Source organism: Helicoverpa zea, chromosome 16 (assembly GCF_022581195.2).
Source record: "Helicoverpa zea isolate HzStark_Cry1AcR chromosome 16, ilHelZeax1.1, whole genome shotgun sequence".
NCBI classification, from domain to species: Eukaryota; Metazoa; Arthropoda; class Insecta; order Lepidoptera; family Noctuidae; genus Helicoverpa; species Helicoverpa zea.
In genome coordinates, this window is record NC_061467.1 from 8,757,581 (window position 1) to 8,775,722 (window position 18,142).

The 18,142-nt window shown below is 37.1% G+C and overlaps 4 protein-coding genes and 1 pseudogene across 4 annotated transcripts; all 5 read right to left on the reverse strand.

Moving 5' to 3' along the window:
- Nucleotides 1–808: 808 nt before the first annotated feature.
- On the reverse strand, nucleotides 809–1,751 carry LOC124637775 (17-beta-hydroxysteroid dehydrogenase 14-like). The gene has a single exon (XM_047174419.1). It carries the CDS (start codon nucleotides 1,696–1,698, stop codon nucleotides 910–912), a length of 789 nt encoding a protein of 262 aa, XP_047030375.1. The 5' UTR covers nucleotides 1,699–1,751; the 3' UTR covers nucleotides 809–909.
- A 5,400-nt stretch (nucleotides 1,752–7,151) lies between these two features.
- On the reverse strand, nucleotides 7,152–8,073 carry LOC124637461 (17-beta-hydroxysteroid dehydrogenase 14-like). Its single transcript, XM_047173960.1, has one exon. It carries the CDS (start codon nucleotides 8,030–8,032, stop codon nucleotides 7,241–7,243), a length of 792 nt encoding a protein of 263 aa, XP_047029916.1. The 5' UTR covers nucleotides 8,033–8,073; the 3' UTR covers nucleotides 7,152–7,240.
- Nucleotides 8,074–9,758: 1,685 nt separating this feature from the next.
- LOC124637523 (uncharacterized oxidoreductase YxbG-like) lies at nucleotides 9,759–10,880 on the reverse strand. The gene is made up of 2 exons (XM_047174039.1): nucleotides 10,843–10,880; nucleotides 9,759–10,565 (listed from the first exon to the last, which is right to left on the reverse strand). Exons 1-2 carry the CDS (start codon nucleotides 10,878–10,880, stop codon nucleotides 9,917–9,919), a joined length of 687 nt encoding a protein of 228 aa, XP_047029995.1. The 3' UTR covers nucleotides 9,759–9,916.
- Nucleotides 10,881–12,872: 1,992 nt separating this feature from the next.
- LOC124637788 (17-beta-hydroxysteroid dehydrogenase 14-like) lies at nucleotides 12,873–13,798 on the reverse strand. Its single transcript, XM_047174441.1, has one exon. The coding sequence runs from the start codon at nucleotides 13,752–13,754 to the stop codon at nucleotides 12,966–12,968; it is 789 nt and encodes a 262-aa protein (XP_047030397.1). The 5' UTR covers nucleotides 13,755–13,798; the 3' UTR covers nucleotides 12,873–12,965.
- A 3,460-nt stretch (nucleotides 13,799–17,258) lies between these two features.
- LOC124637512 lies at nucleotides 17,259–18,084 on the reverse strand (annotated as a pseudogene).
- Nucleotides 18,085–18,142: the final 58 nt, after the last annotated feature.

Here is an 18,142-nt window from a genome sequence, read left to right on the forward strand (position 1 = left end):
TAAAACTGGTGGTCAGTCTCCAGAAAAAAATTACTTCCTATAAAAAAAAATACGACTTGTACAGTGACTGTTACCATGTTACACAGCTAACAAAATAATAGGTGCAGTCGTGAAGAGCAATCTCAACTGTGGCTGCAAACAACGCATCAAAGTTGTGACGACTTTTATTTGCAACGCATAAAAGTTATGCAATATTATAGCGTTGCCAGGTTGTGAGCACTTGTGTACGCGACTGTATTCCGTTTAATGATCATTTTTTACTAGATGTTACCGTAATTATACATGTTTTTAATACCTGTCTAGGTAAAAATTTGAATCGCTCTCCGTAATGTCTACTAATGTTTTGTTTCTCTAATCGGGTATTCAGGTCAATCATGTACTTGTGAATAAGTCAAAGCCGGACCGATCGTTCATGAGATTAAACAAAGCTTGGCAAATCGGTTGTGGATGACCATCTTTTCATGACAAGTTCTTCCGTGTTTAGGAAGGCACGATAAACTGGCGAATCCAGGCTGCAATTAGAACATCTTTGTCAGTCGTTACAAATAGTCAGAAGCTAGAAAGTCTGACAACCAATCTTCCCAGGAGCCGACCGCACGTGCAGCGACTACATGGATCCCGGATAAAAAAAAATATTTTAATATTTTTAAACATACTATAAATGCAGATAATAGTATATACTCTTACTGAATCTGAATCACACATTTTCTTTTCGCACTGCTTAAAAAATATCCTGTTTAAATGGCTCACGTGGACGACTTCATGGGTGAATAATAACTCGAGGAAGAAGAAAACGAAAAACACTCAATTAACGGAAACTTAATTTATTTATTATAAAAATAAAGCCCAATTTGATGCAGCCGTTCGTTCTAAAGTCATCGTTATTTTGTAAAAAAATATTCAGCCTTGCTAGTTAGAACTAGGATCTAACTTTTCAAACGGTATAGATCCTAGCAAAGCACCGTTGTCACTCACATAACTAGAACCAGTAATCGCTCTAGCTTTGTCACTCGCCAAAAATAACACTATATCACCAATTTCTTCAGGAATCGAAATCCTTTTGAGAGGCATCGTTTGCCCCATTTGTTCGTACATAGCTGCTTGCTGTTCCTTCGTTGCGCCCAAGTTTTCGATTATATCAGTCGCAACAGGTCCTGGGTTGACGGTATTTACGCGTACACCGCTTGATGCCAGCTCAAGTGCCACAGCTCTAGTAAAGTGATCCAGACCCGCCTTCGCTGCGCAGTATGCAAACATGTCCTTCGAAAACGCTTTGAAGGCAGCAACGCTTGATATGTTCACGATATTCCCTTTTGTCTTCACAAGGTGAGGAGCAGCAAGATGAGTTAAGTAAACCACTGAGCGGAGGTTTGTAGTCATTACCTTGTCAAATACAGCCATTGCGTCTTCAGATTGAATACCGGCTGGATTTGCGATGCCAGCATTGTTCACTAAAATATCGATTTTGCCAAATACTCTCAAAGTCTCATCAATAATTCTTTTAACGTCTTCTTCTTTAGTAACGTCAGCTGCGAGTACTAATGGTTTGCCACATTTCTTAGCGACGTTGTTCAGTTTCTCCTGGTTTCTTCCTACTAAAGTGACCTTAGCACCTTCTTCTGCGAATTGAACAGCAATGGCTGCTCCAATACCAGAGCTGCTGCCAGTCACAATAACAACCTTGTTTTGAAAACTCATGTTGATAATTTAGTTACTGAGTCAGTACTGTTATATTGTGATTCTTGTGCAGGATTATATAGCATTATTTGTTATCTAGATAGACAATCACTGACAACAAAAGTCACAGTCATGAATGTTAGGCATGTTATATCTATGACATGAGTATTTCTAAGATAATATTAGATAAGTATGTTAGTACAGAATCGGTTTTGTGCCCAGAGGATTCCGTAAGTTTACTCACTCTTTTACGATATACATCAATATGAAGTTAATATTATATATTCTCATGTAAGTATGTACCAAAGTGAGACAGATTTTTCCTTTTTGTTTTGTTTCACATGATTCAAGTCTAGTTGACGATTAGTGGACACAATGTGAGCAAGGATCTCTAACAGTGAAATGGTTATCGTAAGTAGTTCATTATTTTGTGTAGGTACTCTTATCTAATCTATGAATTTATGATTTGTTTTTGTCTAAACTCAATAAGATACTTGAATTGTCACAACTGAAGCTTCAATACTACATAGATCGTATTATTTAACCGTTGTTTTATAATTTGTATTAAATCATAACATTTAACTGCCTCGTTGGTCTTGTCGGTATGGTATGGTAGTTGGTGATTGATACGTTCGTTCATCGAGCACGTAAATGTCGGTCCTGCGCCTGATCTCTTTCCGATGATGTCGGATTTCTATCCCATCAGGCTTTGAGAGTAAAGGAATAGAGCTTGCACTTGTGTCTGCGTTAATGCTTGTTTACTATAATTTGTGTCGCAGCTGGCTGATCTCAATCAAATGGTGATGAAAAATCCGCTAGAACGGAATTATTTTGTAAGATTTATCTATATCAGAAGAATTTTATTTGCCTGCACAGCTTGAATGGTGGTAGTGCGAGGGCCTTGAGCCCATTTATCGTGTATTAACTATAACTAACCCTAACATCCTCGGCAGTACCTAACTACGGGTAGTCAGATGTCAGAAAGTCAGAGACTAGTCTTAGTAAAGAGTATTGGGTTTCCCGGGTTGAGGACCTCAGATAGGCAGTCGCTCCTTGTAAAACACTGGAACTCAGTTGCATCCGGTGAGACTGGAAGCCGACCCCAACATAGTTGGGAAAATGCTGTTGAGAGGATGATGATTCAAGTCTTGTTGACGAGTGGCGGACATACATATGTGGACAAGGATCTCTAAAACTGTGGAATGGTTATCGTAAGTAGTGCATTATTTTGTGTAGGTACATAAAATATGTATATCTAATCTATGATGAGCTAAATCATAATTGATATTAATTACCTATCTATACTATACCAAATGCCAACAAATATTATATGTATATGTACCTTAAGCAAGAATAAACTTGAATTTTGACACATCCCTAAATAAAATATAATACCAAAATCTTTAGATATGAAATTATGTATTTTATATCAAAAGAGACTGAAAGTGACACCTGGGTTTGCCTAACCTTTAACTTTAAAAGAGGCTTCTAAAATTATAATTAAATTACACTTTAAAGTATTTTGAGGCATTTAAAATGAGTTTCACTTTATCCAATAAGTATGCTTTTAGGTCTTCTAAGTACGTAATTAGGTAATCAAGCAAAAGTCAAGTGCTAAGGTCATTAGGGTATAAAATGTCAAAGGTTTCGATCCTTTAAGTAATTAAACCTATAGCTTATGATTAATTTGCAGCCACACGCTGTTGGAATGATATCCCTCCACCATTGCGACGCCTGAAATCAAAGTTACCATTCAAATACCTACTTAAAAAACATTTATTAAGGGAACAAACTGGCTGATACGCATGGTAACTGTTTGTATTGTCACTTACCTACGGGGTCATGGCGTACATGCGCTGGTGTAGGGATTTCCTGAGGCGTGGGATGCATTGGAGGCACACTTGTAGCAGAAGCGTGGCTCCTGATCGTTGAGCAATCTTGGAGGAGGGGCTGTGTCGGCTCATATTGCTCCAAATATCCTTCATCTGTGTTCTTTGTTATGTCCTCATATATTTTTATGTACCTGTGATATCAATTCATTACGATTTTAATGTTAATTCTAAATTTAATTAAATCATTATTATTCCTTACTTTTTATATTCCCTAATTTAACTAAAATGTTGTTTTTTAATTAAAGTTGAATGCTGCTTACTACGTACTATTCGCAATCCACGTGTAACTTCTACTCACCCACCGTCATGACAAAGCATATTTTATAACACCTCGCACGATCCCAAACTGGGATAAGATAAAACTTAGTCACTCGTTGCTCAAGATACTTATCTCGTATGATACATACACACTATACAATATTTTGTAAAGCATATTACCCTCTTATAATAAAGTACGAAAGCGTCGGTCGCCATTAAAAATACATTTTTATTTTCAGTAGCTGAAATAGTTTTTGACAGATGTTTAAGTTACAGCACTGACCTCTATGGTTTACAGGCATAGATAATTAATGGCGCGACCACATGTATTTTGATCATATGGAGTAAACTAATTATATTCTATTATATTCTTCAAAGAAACACTATTTATTTAATATATATTTAAACACAATTTATTTAACACATATTCGCATAATCACCCGTTGGACGCCATAACGTTAGTTTCGGCTGTCGCTGAAAATCAGCGCTGGGACTTTGTCTCGCACGGGGTCGCAGCATCATGCTGAGCGAGGGCCGTATTGCGTGGTTGTGACGCATACTACCCCCTCATGTTTGTTTTCTTTCTATTTTAGCCCTTTTTTGTTTTATTTATTATATTGATTGTTTATGTAGGTACTTATGTATGCGTCCTCAATTACGTAATTAAATGTATTTTCTTTCTTTCTTTCTTTCTTTCTATCATAATGTCTACTGAAATTACTATTAAATTATTTGCTGTTTAGGTATTTATGTAGATAATAGTTATAAATGGTTCTATCACTTGAGTTTCATTACAGTTTTCCTTCATTTGACAGCTCATATATTAACAAAAATTAAGGCTTGATAGTAGTGGTAGTTTGTTTAATATAGGCATGATAAAAGTATTAGACTTTTGTTTAGGGTCGGCGCAACATGTCTTCTTTTTCCATAATTCTCTGTTTGATGTCATCTCACTATACTTCGGCCGTTCAGAGAATGCGTTCCTGACACCTATCAGTTAGTCACGACTAGTGATGGGCACAACATAACACTGAGTTCGTTACCGTTCCTTCAAAATGAACCGCCGCATTATTTTAAGATTATTTTCGTTTTAAATTGGCGGAATCATTTGTTTTATATTTTAGTTATTTAAGTGGAAACCAAAAAAAGGTAATATTCATATAATAAAATTGTTTTATTTATTCTTTGTTACAAGTACATTGAATTGAATGTGCGAACAGAATATTAATCAGACTCCGATTTGCTTGAGGAGGTGGTGTCTTCATCATCATCTTCGCCTACATGTATAATTATATTATTATCAATAACAGAATCAATCCTGATATCTCGGTCTAACAAAAGCCGGGTAATCAAATAAAAACAGATCGAAAACACTTGAAAAACGTGGTCTATGCGCACGAAACGACAACGGACGACTGTTTTAGCGTCACAAAATGGCGGCCCATAACGCCATTTGGGGTTACCATTTTTAATCTAAGTATAAAAATGCGGTTTGGTCATAGTTTTATTTTTATATTTCATAAAAGTTATAATTAAGTCTTATAGTCCATTATTTTCCAATTCTTAAAAAGAAAATCAAAACGTATTATTTTATATTATAACTGTATAAGAACAGATTACGATACTTGCCTGTTATTTTTAGCACAGCACTACAAAATATAAACCGCTGACATAACCTTGTAATAGCGCAGTATAGATTTAGAAAAATATTGTTTACCAAGTTATTTGACACTCAGTTTGGCACAAAATTATAACATTCATTGATTATTGATATAATAATGTTGTTTTAATGCTCCTCAATTATTAAAACGGTAAACAACCAGCAAAAATATTTTTATCGTAACTGCAACGCCATTGCAAAGTTACGTCGTCAGTTCAATCGCGACGTGTCAGGAACGCATTCTCTGAATGGCCGAACTATAATAACATTATTTTCAGCTATAGGTAGGTATTGTTTTTTACACAATCCGTCCTACAGGTGATGTCAAAAAGTGTAGTACCTAAGCAAAAGAGAACTATATAATATTTTGAAGGGCCGTCAATCGTTAATTTTGAAGACACGAAAAATTTTTTTTTCAAAGTAAGTATGCATTTAATAATCCTTAGCATTTTTTTCCTAATATTTTTATCTGACAACTCGAAGCCATCGCTTCCAGTCGATTAGAAATCTGCGTGCATTCAGGTCAGAGAACACTCAGGTACAGTCGAGCACAAAACCAGATCGTGCTCGAATTGTTATTAAATGGCAAGCTTTCATTGTTTGTTCGTTAGTTTGCAGAAGTTTAGAAAACAGACTCGGTTACATTTCTCTGATTTCTATAGTATAGTGATTTGTAATTAAACGACGATAATAAATAGCTTGTGTAGCTAATTGTTGTTGTTTCACATACATAAAATATAAAGAATTCTTTTTTTTATGTATAAAAATTCTACATGTTTTCTCGGCTTTTGCTATTTTTTCTTATACTTAACTCTATGTTCAAGAAACTTTAACACTCAATCAAAATGAGCTATAACTTCTAACTGTACTACATAAAAACTTATTTAGACTTTAAGTACTTATTTGATATTTTGTGACTGATTCTATAAACTTATTAGAGTGCATTCTTTTAACACAATGTAATGTAAAATAGTGATTGCTTTTAAGCCCAGATACCTACATAATACATACCTACCATTTCTTTTCCAAAGAGCTCATTATATTATTATGGACAGATTGCCTCGACTTTTTTATTAACTCTATTCATTATTATTTTCGAATATAATATTGTAAGAGATCGATTTTCTGTTCTCATTAATAAAACAGACATACTTCTTGAATACAAAATATGACACTGAGAGCGAAATAATAATATAAACTCAATCAACACCTACAAAGTATATTTGTAGAACTAAAGCAAGCTATCATTTCCAGTCGATTTAAAATCTACGTGGATCCAGGTCACTGTGTTCAGGTACAGTCGAGTCCTAACCTAGAGCGCCGTGAACATGATTACCATTAACGTTTTGTCGTGAATTGTACCACCTCTTTTCATTTTTAAGGCAAAATTAATAGAGGTAGATGAACCAGTGGGGATGGTGTTTAGAACTGGACCATTTGTTATATATTTTTTTAAAGACTAAAACTAAAAAGTCGTTAAGGGCAGTCAGAAAGCAAAAAGTCTGACATAAAGTCCTACCAAGGAGGTTGCCTGGATAACTGCGTTATCGAGATCAGATAGGGAGCCGCTCCATGTAAAACACTGGTTCTCAACTGCCTGCAGTTAGACTGGCATCCGACCCCAAATTTATTGGGAAAACGAACGAAAAAAAAAACCAAAAACACTCGATCAACGGAAATATAATTTATTTATCATAAAAACAAAGCCCGATTTCGTGAAGTCGTTCTAAAGTCATAGTGATTCTGTGAAAAATTAGTTAGCCTTGTTAAGCTCTAAGGTTTCCACCCCCGCAGATCCTAGCATGGCACCATTGTCACTCACAAAATTAGAACCAGTAATCGCTCTAGCCTTCTCACTCGCCAAAAATAGCACTAGATCACCAATTTCTTCTGGAATCGAGACCCTTTTGAGAGGCATCGTTTGTCCCACTCCTTTGAAAAAAGCTGCTTGCTGTTCCCTTGTTGCTCCCATGTTTTCGAATACATCAGTCAGAACAGGTCCTGGATTGATGGTATTTACGCGAACACCGCTTGATGCTAGCTCAAGTGCCGCAGCTCTAGTAAAGTGATCCAGAGCCGCCTTCGATGCACAGTATGCAAACGCGTCCTTTGAAATTGCTTTGAAGGCAGCAACGCTTGATATATTCACGATATTCCCTTTTGTCTTCACAAGGTGAGGAGCAGCAAGATGAGTTAAGTAAACCGCTGAGCGGAGGTTTGTAGTCATTACCTTGTCAAATACTGCCATTGCGTGTTCAGATTGAATACTGGCCGGATCTCCGATGCCAGCATTATTTACTAGAATATCGATTTTGCCAAATGCTCTCAAAGTCTCGTCCACAATTCTTTTAGCGTCTTCATCTTTAGAAACGTCAGCAACGAGCACTAATGGTTTTCCACATTTCTTAGCGACATTGTTCAGTTTTTCCTGTTTTCTTCCCACTATAGCGACCTTAGCGCCTTCTTCTGCGAATTGGACAGCGATGGCTGCTCCAATACCAGAGCTGCTGCCAGTCACAATAACCACTTTGTCTTGGAAACTCATGTTGATAATTCACCAGTTACTAATCCAGTACTGTTATATTGCCATTCTTATACGGGATTAAATAGCATTGATTGTTATCTTAAATGACAATCACTTAGCCCAAAAGTCAGAGTCATGAAAGTTAGGCAAGTTATATCTCTATGATTTAATTGTTTTAAGATAGCATTAAATATGCCAGCTACTACAGAATCGTTTTTGTGCCGAGGATTCCGTAATATCACACATTCTGTTACCATGTCGTTTTATCTTTTCATTTCTATGTATCAAAGATAGACAATACTTATTTCATATTGTATTACATCACATGATTCAATTCTACTTGAAAAGAAAGTCGTGGTGGTCTAGTGGTTAAAGAACTACCTCTCAAGTATGAGCGCGTGAGTTCCATTCCAAGTCAAGCAAGTACCAATGCAACATTTCCAAGTTTGTATTTCCTTTCTAAGTACATCTTGGACACCAGTGACTGTGTTTCTTAAAACATACTTGGCAGTAGCTACTTGTAGTCAGAAGCCCGAAAATCTGATAACCTGTCTTAAATTGCTCGGGAAACTGGGTTGAGGAGGTCAGATAGGCAGTCGTTCCTTGTAAAACACTGCCACTTAGTTGCATCCGGTTAAACTGGAAGCCGATCCCAACATAGTTGGGAAAGGGTTCTTGAAAAAAGGGCAATTCAAGTCTTGTTGACGAGTGGCGGCGCAATGTGGACAAGGATCTCTAAAACCGTGAAATGGTTATCGTAAGTAGCGCATTATTGTGTGTAAGCAAAAATCTAATCTATGATGATCTAATTCATAATTTATTTGTACTTAAACTCAATTGAATAGTCACAATTAAAGCATCAATATTTATATTATCATATATCATCTTTAGTTGCTGTTTGATAGTAAGTATCTATTTAAGTGCCTCGTTGGTCTTGATGTCGCATATTGTGACTGCTGTGCGCGGGTCAATCGGACCGTATTTCGGTCCGATTTGCGGGGTTCAGAAACTTTCACAAGGCAGCCCGGAACCTGGAAGTTGGTGATTGATACACCCGTGCATCGGAGAGCACGTTAATCATAGTCCTGCACCTGATCTCTCTTTGGTCGTGTAGGATTGTCGTCTCATCAACTATGAGAGTGTAGGAATAGAGAGCAGTGTCTGCGCAATTGCTTATGTCGTCCTTAACCTTCCTAAAAATGTATTTTATTCAATTATTAAGTACTTATGAACAAAATACATTTTTGCTAGATGATGATAGCAAGTAGCAAGTTGCAAGGTTTACCTTCAATCAAAAGATTGAAGATGACACTGACCATATCTTGAAAGTAAAATACCTGTACCTCTAATAATAATCGTTTAAATATAACTGCTTTCGCCTGCATAGCATAATGATAGTACGAGGACCAGAGAGAAGTTTTTTTTTGTGTATGAGCTATACAAGGTAAGGCTGACGCATGGAGAACAATATGTCTAGCGGAGATGCCATAACACAAAATCACCTAAGTATCGCGCGAAAATTAGGGTGTTCGGGGGATGAGGAACCAGACCATAAAAAAAACAATCAACCAAGACCATTCTTTGTTAGATTGGTTTTGATTTGACTTTAACTGATTACGCCTACCGTACATTACCAGACCTACATAATATAGTCTATTCATCATCATCACCTTAGCCATAGAACGTCTCAGCCATAGTCTACAAAGCAACGGATAGTAAATTATTATGAGGTTAATCAATAAGTAAATGCATTTTTTAATTATCGTTTATTATAAAAATAATGTTAAGAGAGAACACACAACATGACCCAGCCGAGTGCAAACATAAAATATTAATACAAACATTGTTTGGTTTGAAAACGTGTAGACTGACTTTAATTGAAAATTGAAAGAATTTCTGCTTTATTCATTCATTCTTTAAAGAATCTCCTCCGCCTGATGATGACATGCCATTGTCACTCACAAAATTAGAGCCAGTTATTGCTACAGATTTTTCACTCGCCAAAAATAACACAAGATCAGCAATTTCTTCAGGAACCGAAACCCTTTTAAGAGGCGTTGAATCTCCTAGCTGTTTGAAAAAAACCTCTTGTTCTTCTTTTGTTCGTCCCATGTTTTGAACAATATCAGTCAGGACTGGTCCTGGATTAATGACATTAACGCGAACACCGCTTGATGCCAGTTCAAGCGCAACAGCTCTAGTGAAATGATCCAGACCAGCTTTTGCTGTGCTGTATGCGAAAGCCTCCTTAGACAAAATTCGAATTGCGGCAATGCTTGAGATGTTCACAATATTCCCCTTTGTCTTGATAAGGTGTGGAGTAGCTAGATGACTTAAGTAAACCACTGAACGAAGGTTCGTAGACATAATCTTGTCAAAAAGTACCATCGGTTGCTTAGATTGAATCCCTTCAAATCCACCGACACCAGCGTTATTTACTAATACATCAATTTTGCTATAAACTTTGACAGTCTCATCAACGATTCTTTTGGCCTCTTCATCTTTAGTGACGTCAGCAACGAGCACTAATGGTTTGCCACATTTCTTACTAAACCTTATGATTAATTTATTTAAAGATCATAATGTCTACTGTAAATAAGTATTATAAAATCGGCTGTTTAGATATTTATGTACAGCCAAATAATAACACAAATATAAACTCAATCAACACCTACAAAGTACATATATTTGTAGAACTAAAGCAAGCCATCATTTCCAGTCGATTTAAAATCTACGTGGATCCAGGTCACCGTATTCAGGTAACAGTCGAGTACAAATCTAGAGCGGCGTGAACATGATTGCCATTAACGTTTTGTCGTGAATTGTACTACCTCTTGTACTGCTGGCTGGCTGGTGCTGCTGGCTCCATCGATCAGCGCCCTCAAAACGCTATTGTCGGTGTGTGAGCGTTATGCGGAGGCCCATGGACTTAGATATAATGCAAAGAAGAGCGAGTGTCTGCTGTTCAAGGCAGGCACTAAAAGCTGTGATGTACCACCTATTACACTTGTAGGGACTGCTTTAGAGTGGGTCACTTCTTTTAAATATCTGCGGCACTGGGTCACTGCTACGCAGACTGATAATAATGACATTGAAAGGGAACGTAGGGCGCTGTCAGTCAGGAGCAATATGTTGATCCGTAGGTTTGCAAAGTGCTCAAGGGATGTCAAGAATACTCTGTTCAGAGCGTACTGCACATCTCTCTACACTTGCAGCCTATGGGTCGACTATACGCAGAGGGCCTACAGCGCCTTACGAATCCAATTCAATAACGCATACAGGGCACTATTGAGATTGCCGCGACACTGCAGTGCATCAGGGATGTTTGCGGAGGCGCGTATTGATGACTTTCACGCTATCATCCGAAAGAGAATCGCATCCCTGATGTGTCGGGTGCGGGGCAGCGCTAACAGTCTCTTGAGGACTGTGGCAGATCGGACTGATGGCCTCATATTAAAACACTGGACAAAGACGCAAGTGTTGTCTACAAACCGTGCCCAGAAGTAGTGTTGAGTTGTGTACGTTTTAATGAATTGTATTTTGTGTATTTGTTATGACATGATTATATAAAATTTTAATTAATGTGTTGCCTAAATGTATGTGTGTATGTACTAATACTAGATTATAAGCTGTGCATGTCTTAACTAACAATAATGGATTGTTTTTATCTGAATTAAAATTGATTATTATTATTATTTTTGGGTATACATTTTTGTATCTCGGTATAAACTACCGGGTTTTTAGATTAGCACGGGCCGAAGCCAAGTACTAACCTATGTGAATGATGAAGGGAGATGTGCTGGATTGTTAGGTGTGTTTTGAAGTCTTTGTTGTGTGTCTGTTGGGATTGATATAGTTGTCTGGGTTTCACTGTCATTTTGTAAACATTTTATAACGATTCGGCAAGTGTTCAAGATGGCAGCCTTCTGGAGGGTTCGATAGGTGGTCGGTGCTAAGTCCAGTGTTTTCAGCGACTGATGCAGTTGCTTTGGAATTACACCAGTCGTTGAAAGCACTATGGGAATAATTGAGACACTGCCCAATCGCCACATACGGCACATTTCAATTTTAAGGTCGGTGTATTTTGATAGTTTTTCTGAAATGGTGTGTTGCAGGTTATGTGTGTTCGGTACAGCAATATCTATGATTTGAGCGGTTTTGTTAATTTTATCTAGCAAGGTGATGTCCGGTCTGTTATAATGTACTGTCCTATCAGTGAGGATGGCGCGATCGAAGTATAATTTATGGGTGTTGTTTTCAAGAACTATTTGGGGATTGTATTTATAGTAGGGTACTGATGGTGGGGGAATTAATTTGTATTTTATTGCAAGTTTTTGATGTATGATGTTAGCAATCTGATCGTGTCTGTGTTTATAGTCGGTCTGCACTATTGCTTTGCATGCTCCGGTAATGTGCTGGATATTTTCAGAGGCACTGCTGCATTTTCTACAGATATCAGTCGGGATGGCGGCTCGCATGATATGCTTCTGATAGTTGCGTGTTTCGATAACTTGGTCCTGGATGGCTAACATGAACCCTTCAGTCTCAGGGAAGAGTTAGTCTCAGTTTTGCTGGTAACAAATATTATTATTTTCATTTTTAAGGCAAAATGAATAGAGGTAGATGAACCAGTGGAGATGATGATGATTAGAAGAAGATTTTTTTAAAGACTAAAACTAAAACGTCGTTAAGGGTAGTGAGAAGGCAAAAAGACAGACATAAAGTCCTACCAAGGAGGTTGCCTGGATAACTGCGTTGTGGAGGTCTGATAGGCAGAACACTGGTTCCCAGCTGCCTGCAGTTAGGCTAGCATCCGACCCCAAATATATTGGGAAAACGAACAAAAAAAAAAACAAAAACACTCGATCAACGGAAATATAATTTATTTATTATAAAAACAAAGCCCGATTTCGTGCAGTCGTTCTTAAGTCATAGTAATTCTGTGAAAAATTATTTACGCTTGCTTAGGCTCTAACATTTCCAGAAGTACAGCTGATAGCATAGCACCATTGTCACACACAAAATTAGAACCAGTAATCGCTCTAGCTTTGTCACTCGCCAAAAATAACACTAGATCACCAATTTCTTCTGGGATTGAGACCCTTTTGAGAGGCATTGTATTCTCAAATTCTTTGAAAAAAGCTGCTCGCTGTTCCTTCGTTTTTCCAATGTTTTCCATTAAGTCAGTCACAACAGGTCCTGGATTGATGGTATTTACGCGAACACCGCTTGATGCTAGCTCAAGTGCCACAGCTCTAGTAAAGTGATCCAGACCCGCCTTCGCTGCACTGTATGCAAACATGTCCTTCGAAAATATTCGGCAGGCAGCAACGCTTGATATGTTCACAATATTCCCTTTTGTCTTCACAAGGTGAGGAGCAGCAAGATGAGTTAAGTAAACCGCTGAGCGGAGGTTTGTAGTCATTACCTTGTCAAATACTGCCATTGCGTCTTCAGATTGAATACGGGCTGGATTTGCGATGCCAGCATTGTTCACTAGAATATCGAGTTTGCCAAATACTCTCAAAGTCTCATCAATAATTCTTTTAATGTCTTCTTCTTTAGTAACGTCAGCTACGAGTACTAAAGGTTTGCCACATTTCTTAGCGACATTGTTCAGTTTCTCCTGGTTTCTTCCTACTATAGCGACCTTAGCGCCTTCTTCTGCGAATTTGATGGCGATGGCTGCTCCAATACCAGAGCTGCTGCCAGTCACAATAACAACCTTGTTTTGAAAACTCATGTTGATAATTTAGTTACTGAGTCAGTAATGTTATATTGTCATTCTTGTGCAGGATTATATATAGCATTATTTGCTATCTAGATAGACAGTCACTTACAACAAAAGTCACACAATGTCAAGAGTATTTTTAAGATAACAATAAATATGTTACTACAGAATCGTTTTTGTGCCCAGAGGATTCCGTAACTTCACTCACTCTTTTACGATATACATCGATATGCAGTTAATATTACATATTCTCGTATTATTATGTACCAAAGTAAGACAGTTTATTTCGTTCATTGACGATTGGTGGACACAATGTGGACAAGGATCTCTAAAAACAGTGATAAGTTGTTCATTATATTGTGTAGGTACTCAGACTCATAATCTTATCTATGAATTTATGATTGTATTTATCTAAACTCAATAAGATATATCTGGATAAATATGAGAACAGCCACCGTGGCTATGTATAAAATATGTTTTCATCCCACCACCGGAAAGAGTAGTTTTACCCTTTGATATCTGAGCGCAAAAGCCGTTTTTATCCTCTAGAGCGGCAAAGTGATATGAATTTAGCATAACATTGTGTGCAAATACTCCATTTGTGACAATCTTGATAAGACTTTTCAAACAAATACTGCTTAAAATAATTATACAATTAATTAAGTAATTTTTATTATTGTTTTTACATAGATTGTTAACCTCGTTTCATTTTTAAACTGAGTTTTCAAATAAATGAACCTTAATAGGTACTTCTTTTTAATTTGATACTTATATGCATGTGCGCGCCATTTTGTTTTTTTTGCAATTAGTAATTTCTTCGATGAAGTGGGAAGAAATTATTATTTTTTATTGTTTTGCGGTCGATTTCTTTTTAATTTTATATTTTACGGATGTAATTGTTGCCATTACACAACGTTTTGATGACAAATATTTTTTTAAGCTACCAACATTCAGGTAGTGCTGAGAAATTAGTATGTTTTTTATGTCATTATCTGTTCATTACTTAAGCAACGTTTATAGATATAAAAAATATTAATCACTACTTAAGGCTTAAGTAGTAATTAGTTAAAACAATGCTTAGAAGATGATTACTTGATTTTTGTAAGTAAGGCTGTTAATTCATAATTTATTTGTACTCAATTGAATAGTCACAATTAAAGCATCAATATTTATATTATCGTACATCATATTTAGTTGCTGTTTGATAAATAAGTTTCTATTTAAGTGCCTCGTTGGTCATGATTTCGTATATTGTGACTGCTGTGCGCGGGTCAATCGGACTGAAATAGCTTTGTGGGGTTTAGAAACTTTCACAAGGCAGCCCGGAGCCTGGAAGTTGGTGAATCAATCACCCGTGCATTTGAGAGCACGTTTATGATTGTCCTGCACCTGATGTGTCGGATTGTCGTCCCATCAACTATGAGAGTAAAGGAATAGAGAGCACACTCGTGTCTGCGCAATAAAATTGCTTATGCACTATATTATGTTCTTTCCCATTATTAAGATCTTATGAATAAAATTATTTTTTGCTAGATACATATATAGCAAGTTGCAACGCGTACCATCGATTGCTTAGATTGAATTCCTTCAAATCCACCGACACCAGCGTTATTTACCAATACATCAATTTTGCCATAAACTTTGACCGTCTCATCAACGATTCTTTTGGCGTCTTCGTCTTTCGTGACGTCAGCAACGAGCACTAATGGTTTGCCACATTTCTTAGCGACGTTGTTCAGTTTCTCTTGGTTTCTTCCTACTAAAGTGACCTTAGCGCCTTCTTCTGCGAATTTAATGGCAATGGCTGCTCCAATACCAGAGCTGCAGCCAGTCACAATAACCACTTTGCCTTTAAAACTCATGTTGAATTACCTTAAACCCTATTCTTGTACCACTAATAAGACAATACTGTAATATATTTTTTCTTGGATCAGCATATAAATAGGCTTACACAGACAATCTTATCTTCATAATATTGATCGGGGATGACAAAAATAATAATTAAGATAATGCAAAAACGTCATTCATTTGCAAACCAGCCACACACGAAGGATTCCGTACCTCCTTTTATCCATACCTATTTTTGATTAGTTAGGCTATCGTCTGTTGTACTTGAAAGAACGTGTGGAAATCTTGATTCCTTATTTATTAATTGCACCCTTCGGCGGGATGTGGGTGAATACAGTGAAAATTCTCCGTGCCCTAACAAAATATAACCTTTCTCATCAAGCGATAGTATTGCATGCTAACAGTGAAATATTTATCACAACTTAATTAGTTCAATAGTTTGGGAGCATTTAGGGAAAACAATCAAATAAATAATATCAGTCTAGGTTATCAAAAATGGGTCTGGTTGGAAAAAATATTCCCATAGTGATGAAAAGAACCTTTTAATACATATCTCTAACAAAGGAACAAATTAAAAGTCATCCTTCCGTTTGCTTGATTTTATCAGCTGTTGTTATATAACTAATTATTATCTATCGCTTGTGGGTTTTCCACTGCAAGACAGGTATATAGTTGTAGATTTTCATACCAATCTCATTCGACGCCAGTAACGGTAATAAGTCCTAGTAGCCAAGTAGTCGCATCTCTGTCTCGCATAAATAACTTTTTGAGTCAGGGAAGTAACAATTTATGTTTAAAATCTACAGTACCTAATATAAAAAAGGAAATATTTATTGTTTGCTTGTAAAGGACTCCCAAAGGTACCGGGTTGAATTTTTTTCACTATTAAGTCGTGGTGGCCTATTGGGTAAAGAGCCACCTCTCAAGTATGTGTGCGTGGGTTCGATTTGAGGTCAGGCAAGTACGAATGCAATTATTCTAAGTTTGTATGTACTTTATGAGTATATCTTGGGCACCAAGGACTGTGTTTCGGATGGCAAGTTAAACTGTAGGTCCCGGCTGTCATTGAACATCCTTGGCAGTCGTTACGGTAGTAAGTCAGAAGTCGACACCAGTCTAACCAAGGGGTATCGGGTTGTCCGGGTAACTGGGTTGAGGAGGTCAGATAGGCAGTCGCTCCTTGTAAAGCACTGGTACTCAGCTGAATCCGGTTAGACTGGAAGCTGACCCCAACATAGTTGGGAAAAAGCTTAACTTTTTTAAGTGAGCCATCCGAGGTAAGGCTGACGCATGGAGAACAAAATGACTGGTGGATAAATGAATGCCATAATAGAAAATCACCTAAGAAAGTAGCGCGCCTTAGAGGGAATCTGGGGGATGAGGAATCCGACTATTAAATAAAAAAAAAAAACAAACAACCAAGATCTACTACAGATTGGTTTTGATTTGACTTTAAATGTTCACGCCTACCTACCGTATATTACTAGACCAATGTAATATAATCTAGTACGGAACGGATAGTAAATTATTAAAAGGTTAATCAATAAGTAGATACATTTTTTAATTATCGTTTATTATAAAAAGTTATGGTAAGAGTAGACACTAGGTCACACGTAGGTCATATTGAAAACGTGTACACTAACTTTAATAATGATGAGTAACTTGGACTTTGAAAGAATTTCTATTTTATTCATTCATTCTTGAAGGAATCTCCTCCACCTGATAATAACATGCCATTGTCACTCACAAATTTAGAGCCAGTAATTGCTACAGATTTTTCACTCGCCAAAAATAACACAAGATCAGCAATTTCTTCAGGAACCGAAACCCTTTTAAGAGGCGTTGAATCTCCTAGCTGTTTGAACAAAGCCTCTTGTTCTTCTTTTGTTCGTCCCATGTTTTCAACAATATCAGTCAAAACGATTCCTGGATTAATGACATTAACGCGAACACCACTTGATGCCAGTTCAAGCGCAACAGCTCTAGTGAAATGATCCAGACCAGCTTTTGCTGTGCTGTATGCGAAAGCTTCCTTAGACAAAATCCGAATTGCAGCAATGCTTGAGATGTTCCCCTTTGTCTTGATAAGGTGTGGAGTAGCTAGATGAGTTAAGTAAACCACTGAAATAAGGTGCGTAGACATTATCTTGTCAAAAAGTATCATCAAAAAGTACCATCGGTTGCTTAGATTGAATCCCTTCAAATCCACCGAAACCAGCGTTATTTAGTTTAGTTTCATCAACGATTCTTTTGGCGTCATCATCTTTAGTGACGTCAGCAACGAGCACCAATGGTTTGCCACATTTTTTAGCGATGTTGTTCAGTTTCTCCTGGTTTCTTCCTACTAAAGTGACCTTAGCGCCTTCTTCTGCGAATTTAATGGCAATGGCTGCTCCAATACCAGAGCTGCTGCCGGTCACAATAACCACTTTGCCTTTAAAACTCATGTTGAATTAATTATTGTACCACTAATAAGACAATACTGTAATATATTTTTTCTTGGATCAGCATATATACTGAGGGTAGTTGCTAAGTAAACAGCCAAATAAAGT

Coding starts and splice junctions, on each gene's coding strand:
- LOC124637775 (XM_047174419.1), bottom strand. CDS start 1,698: ATGAGTTTTCAAAACAAGGTTGTTATTGTGACTGGCAGCAGCTCTGGT.
- LOC124637461 (XM_047173960.1), bottom strand. CDS start 8,032: ATGAGTTTCCAAGACAAAGTGGTTATTGTGACTGGCAGCAGCTCTGGT.
- LOC124637523 (XM_047174039.1), bottom strand. CDS start 10,880: ATGGAGCCAGCAGCACCAGCCAGCCAGCAGTACAAGAG. Junction 10,566..10,842: donor GCCAGCCAGCAGTACAAGAG/GTAGTACAATTC, acceptor ATTAATCATAAG/GTTTAGTAAGAAATGTGGCA.
- LOC124637788 (XM_047174441.1), bottom strand. CDS start 13,754: ATGAGTTTTCAAAACAAGGTTGTTATTGTGACTGGCAGCAGCTCTGGT.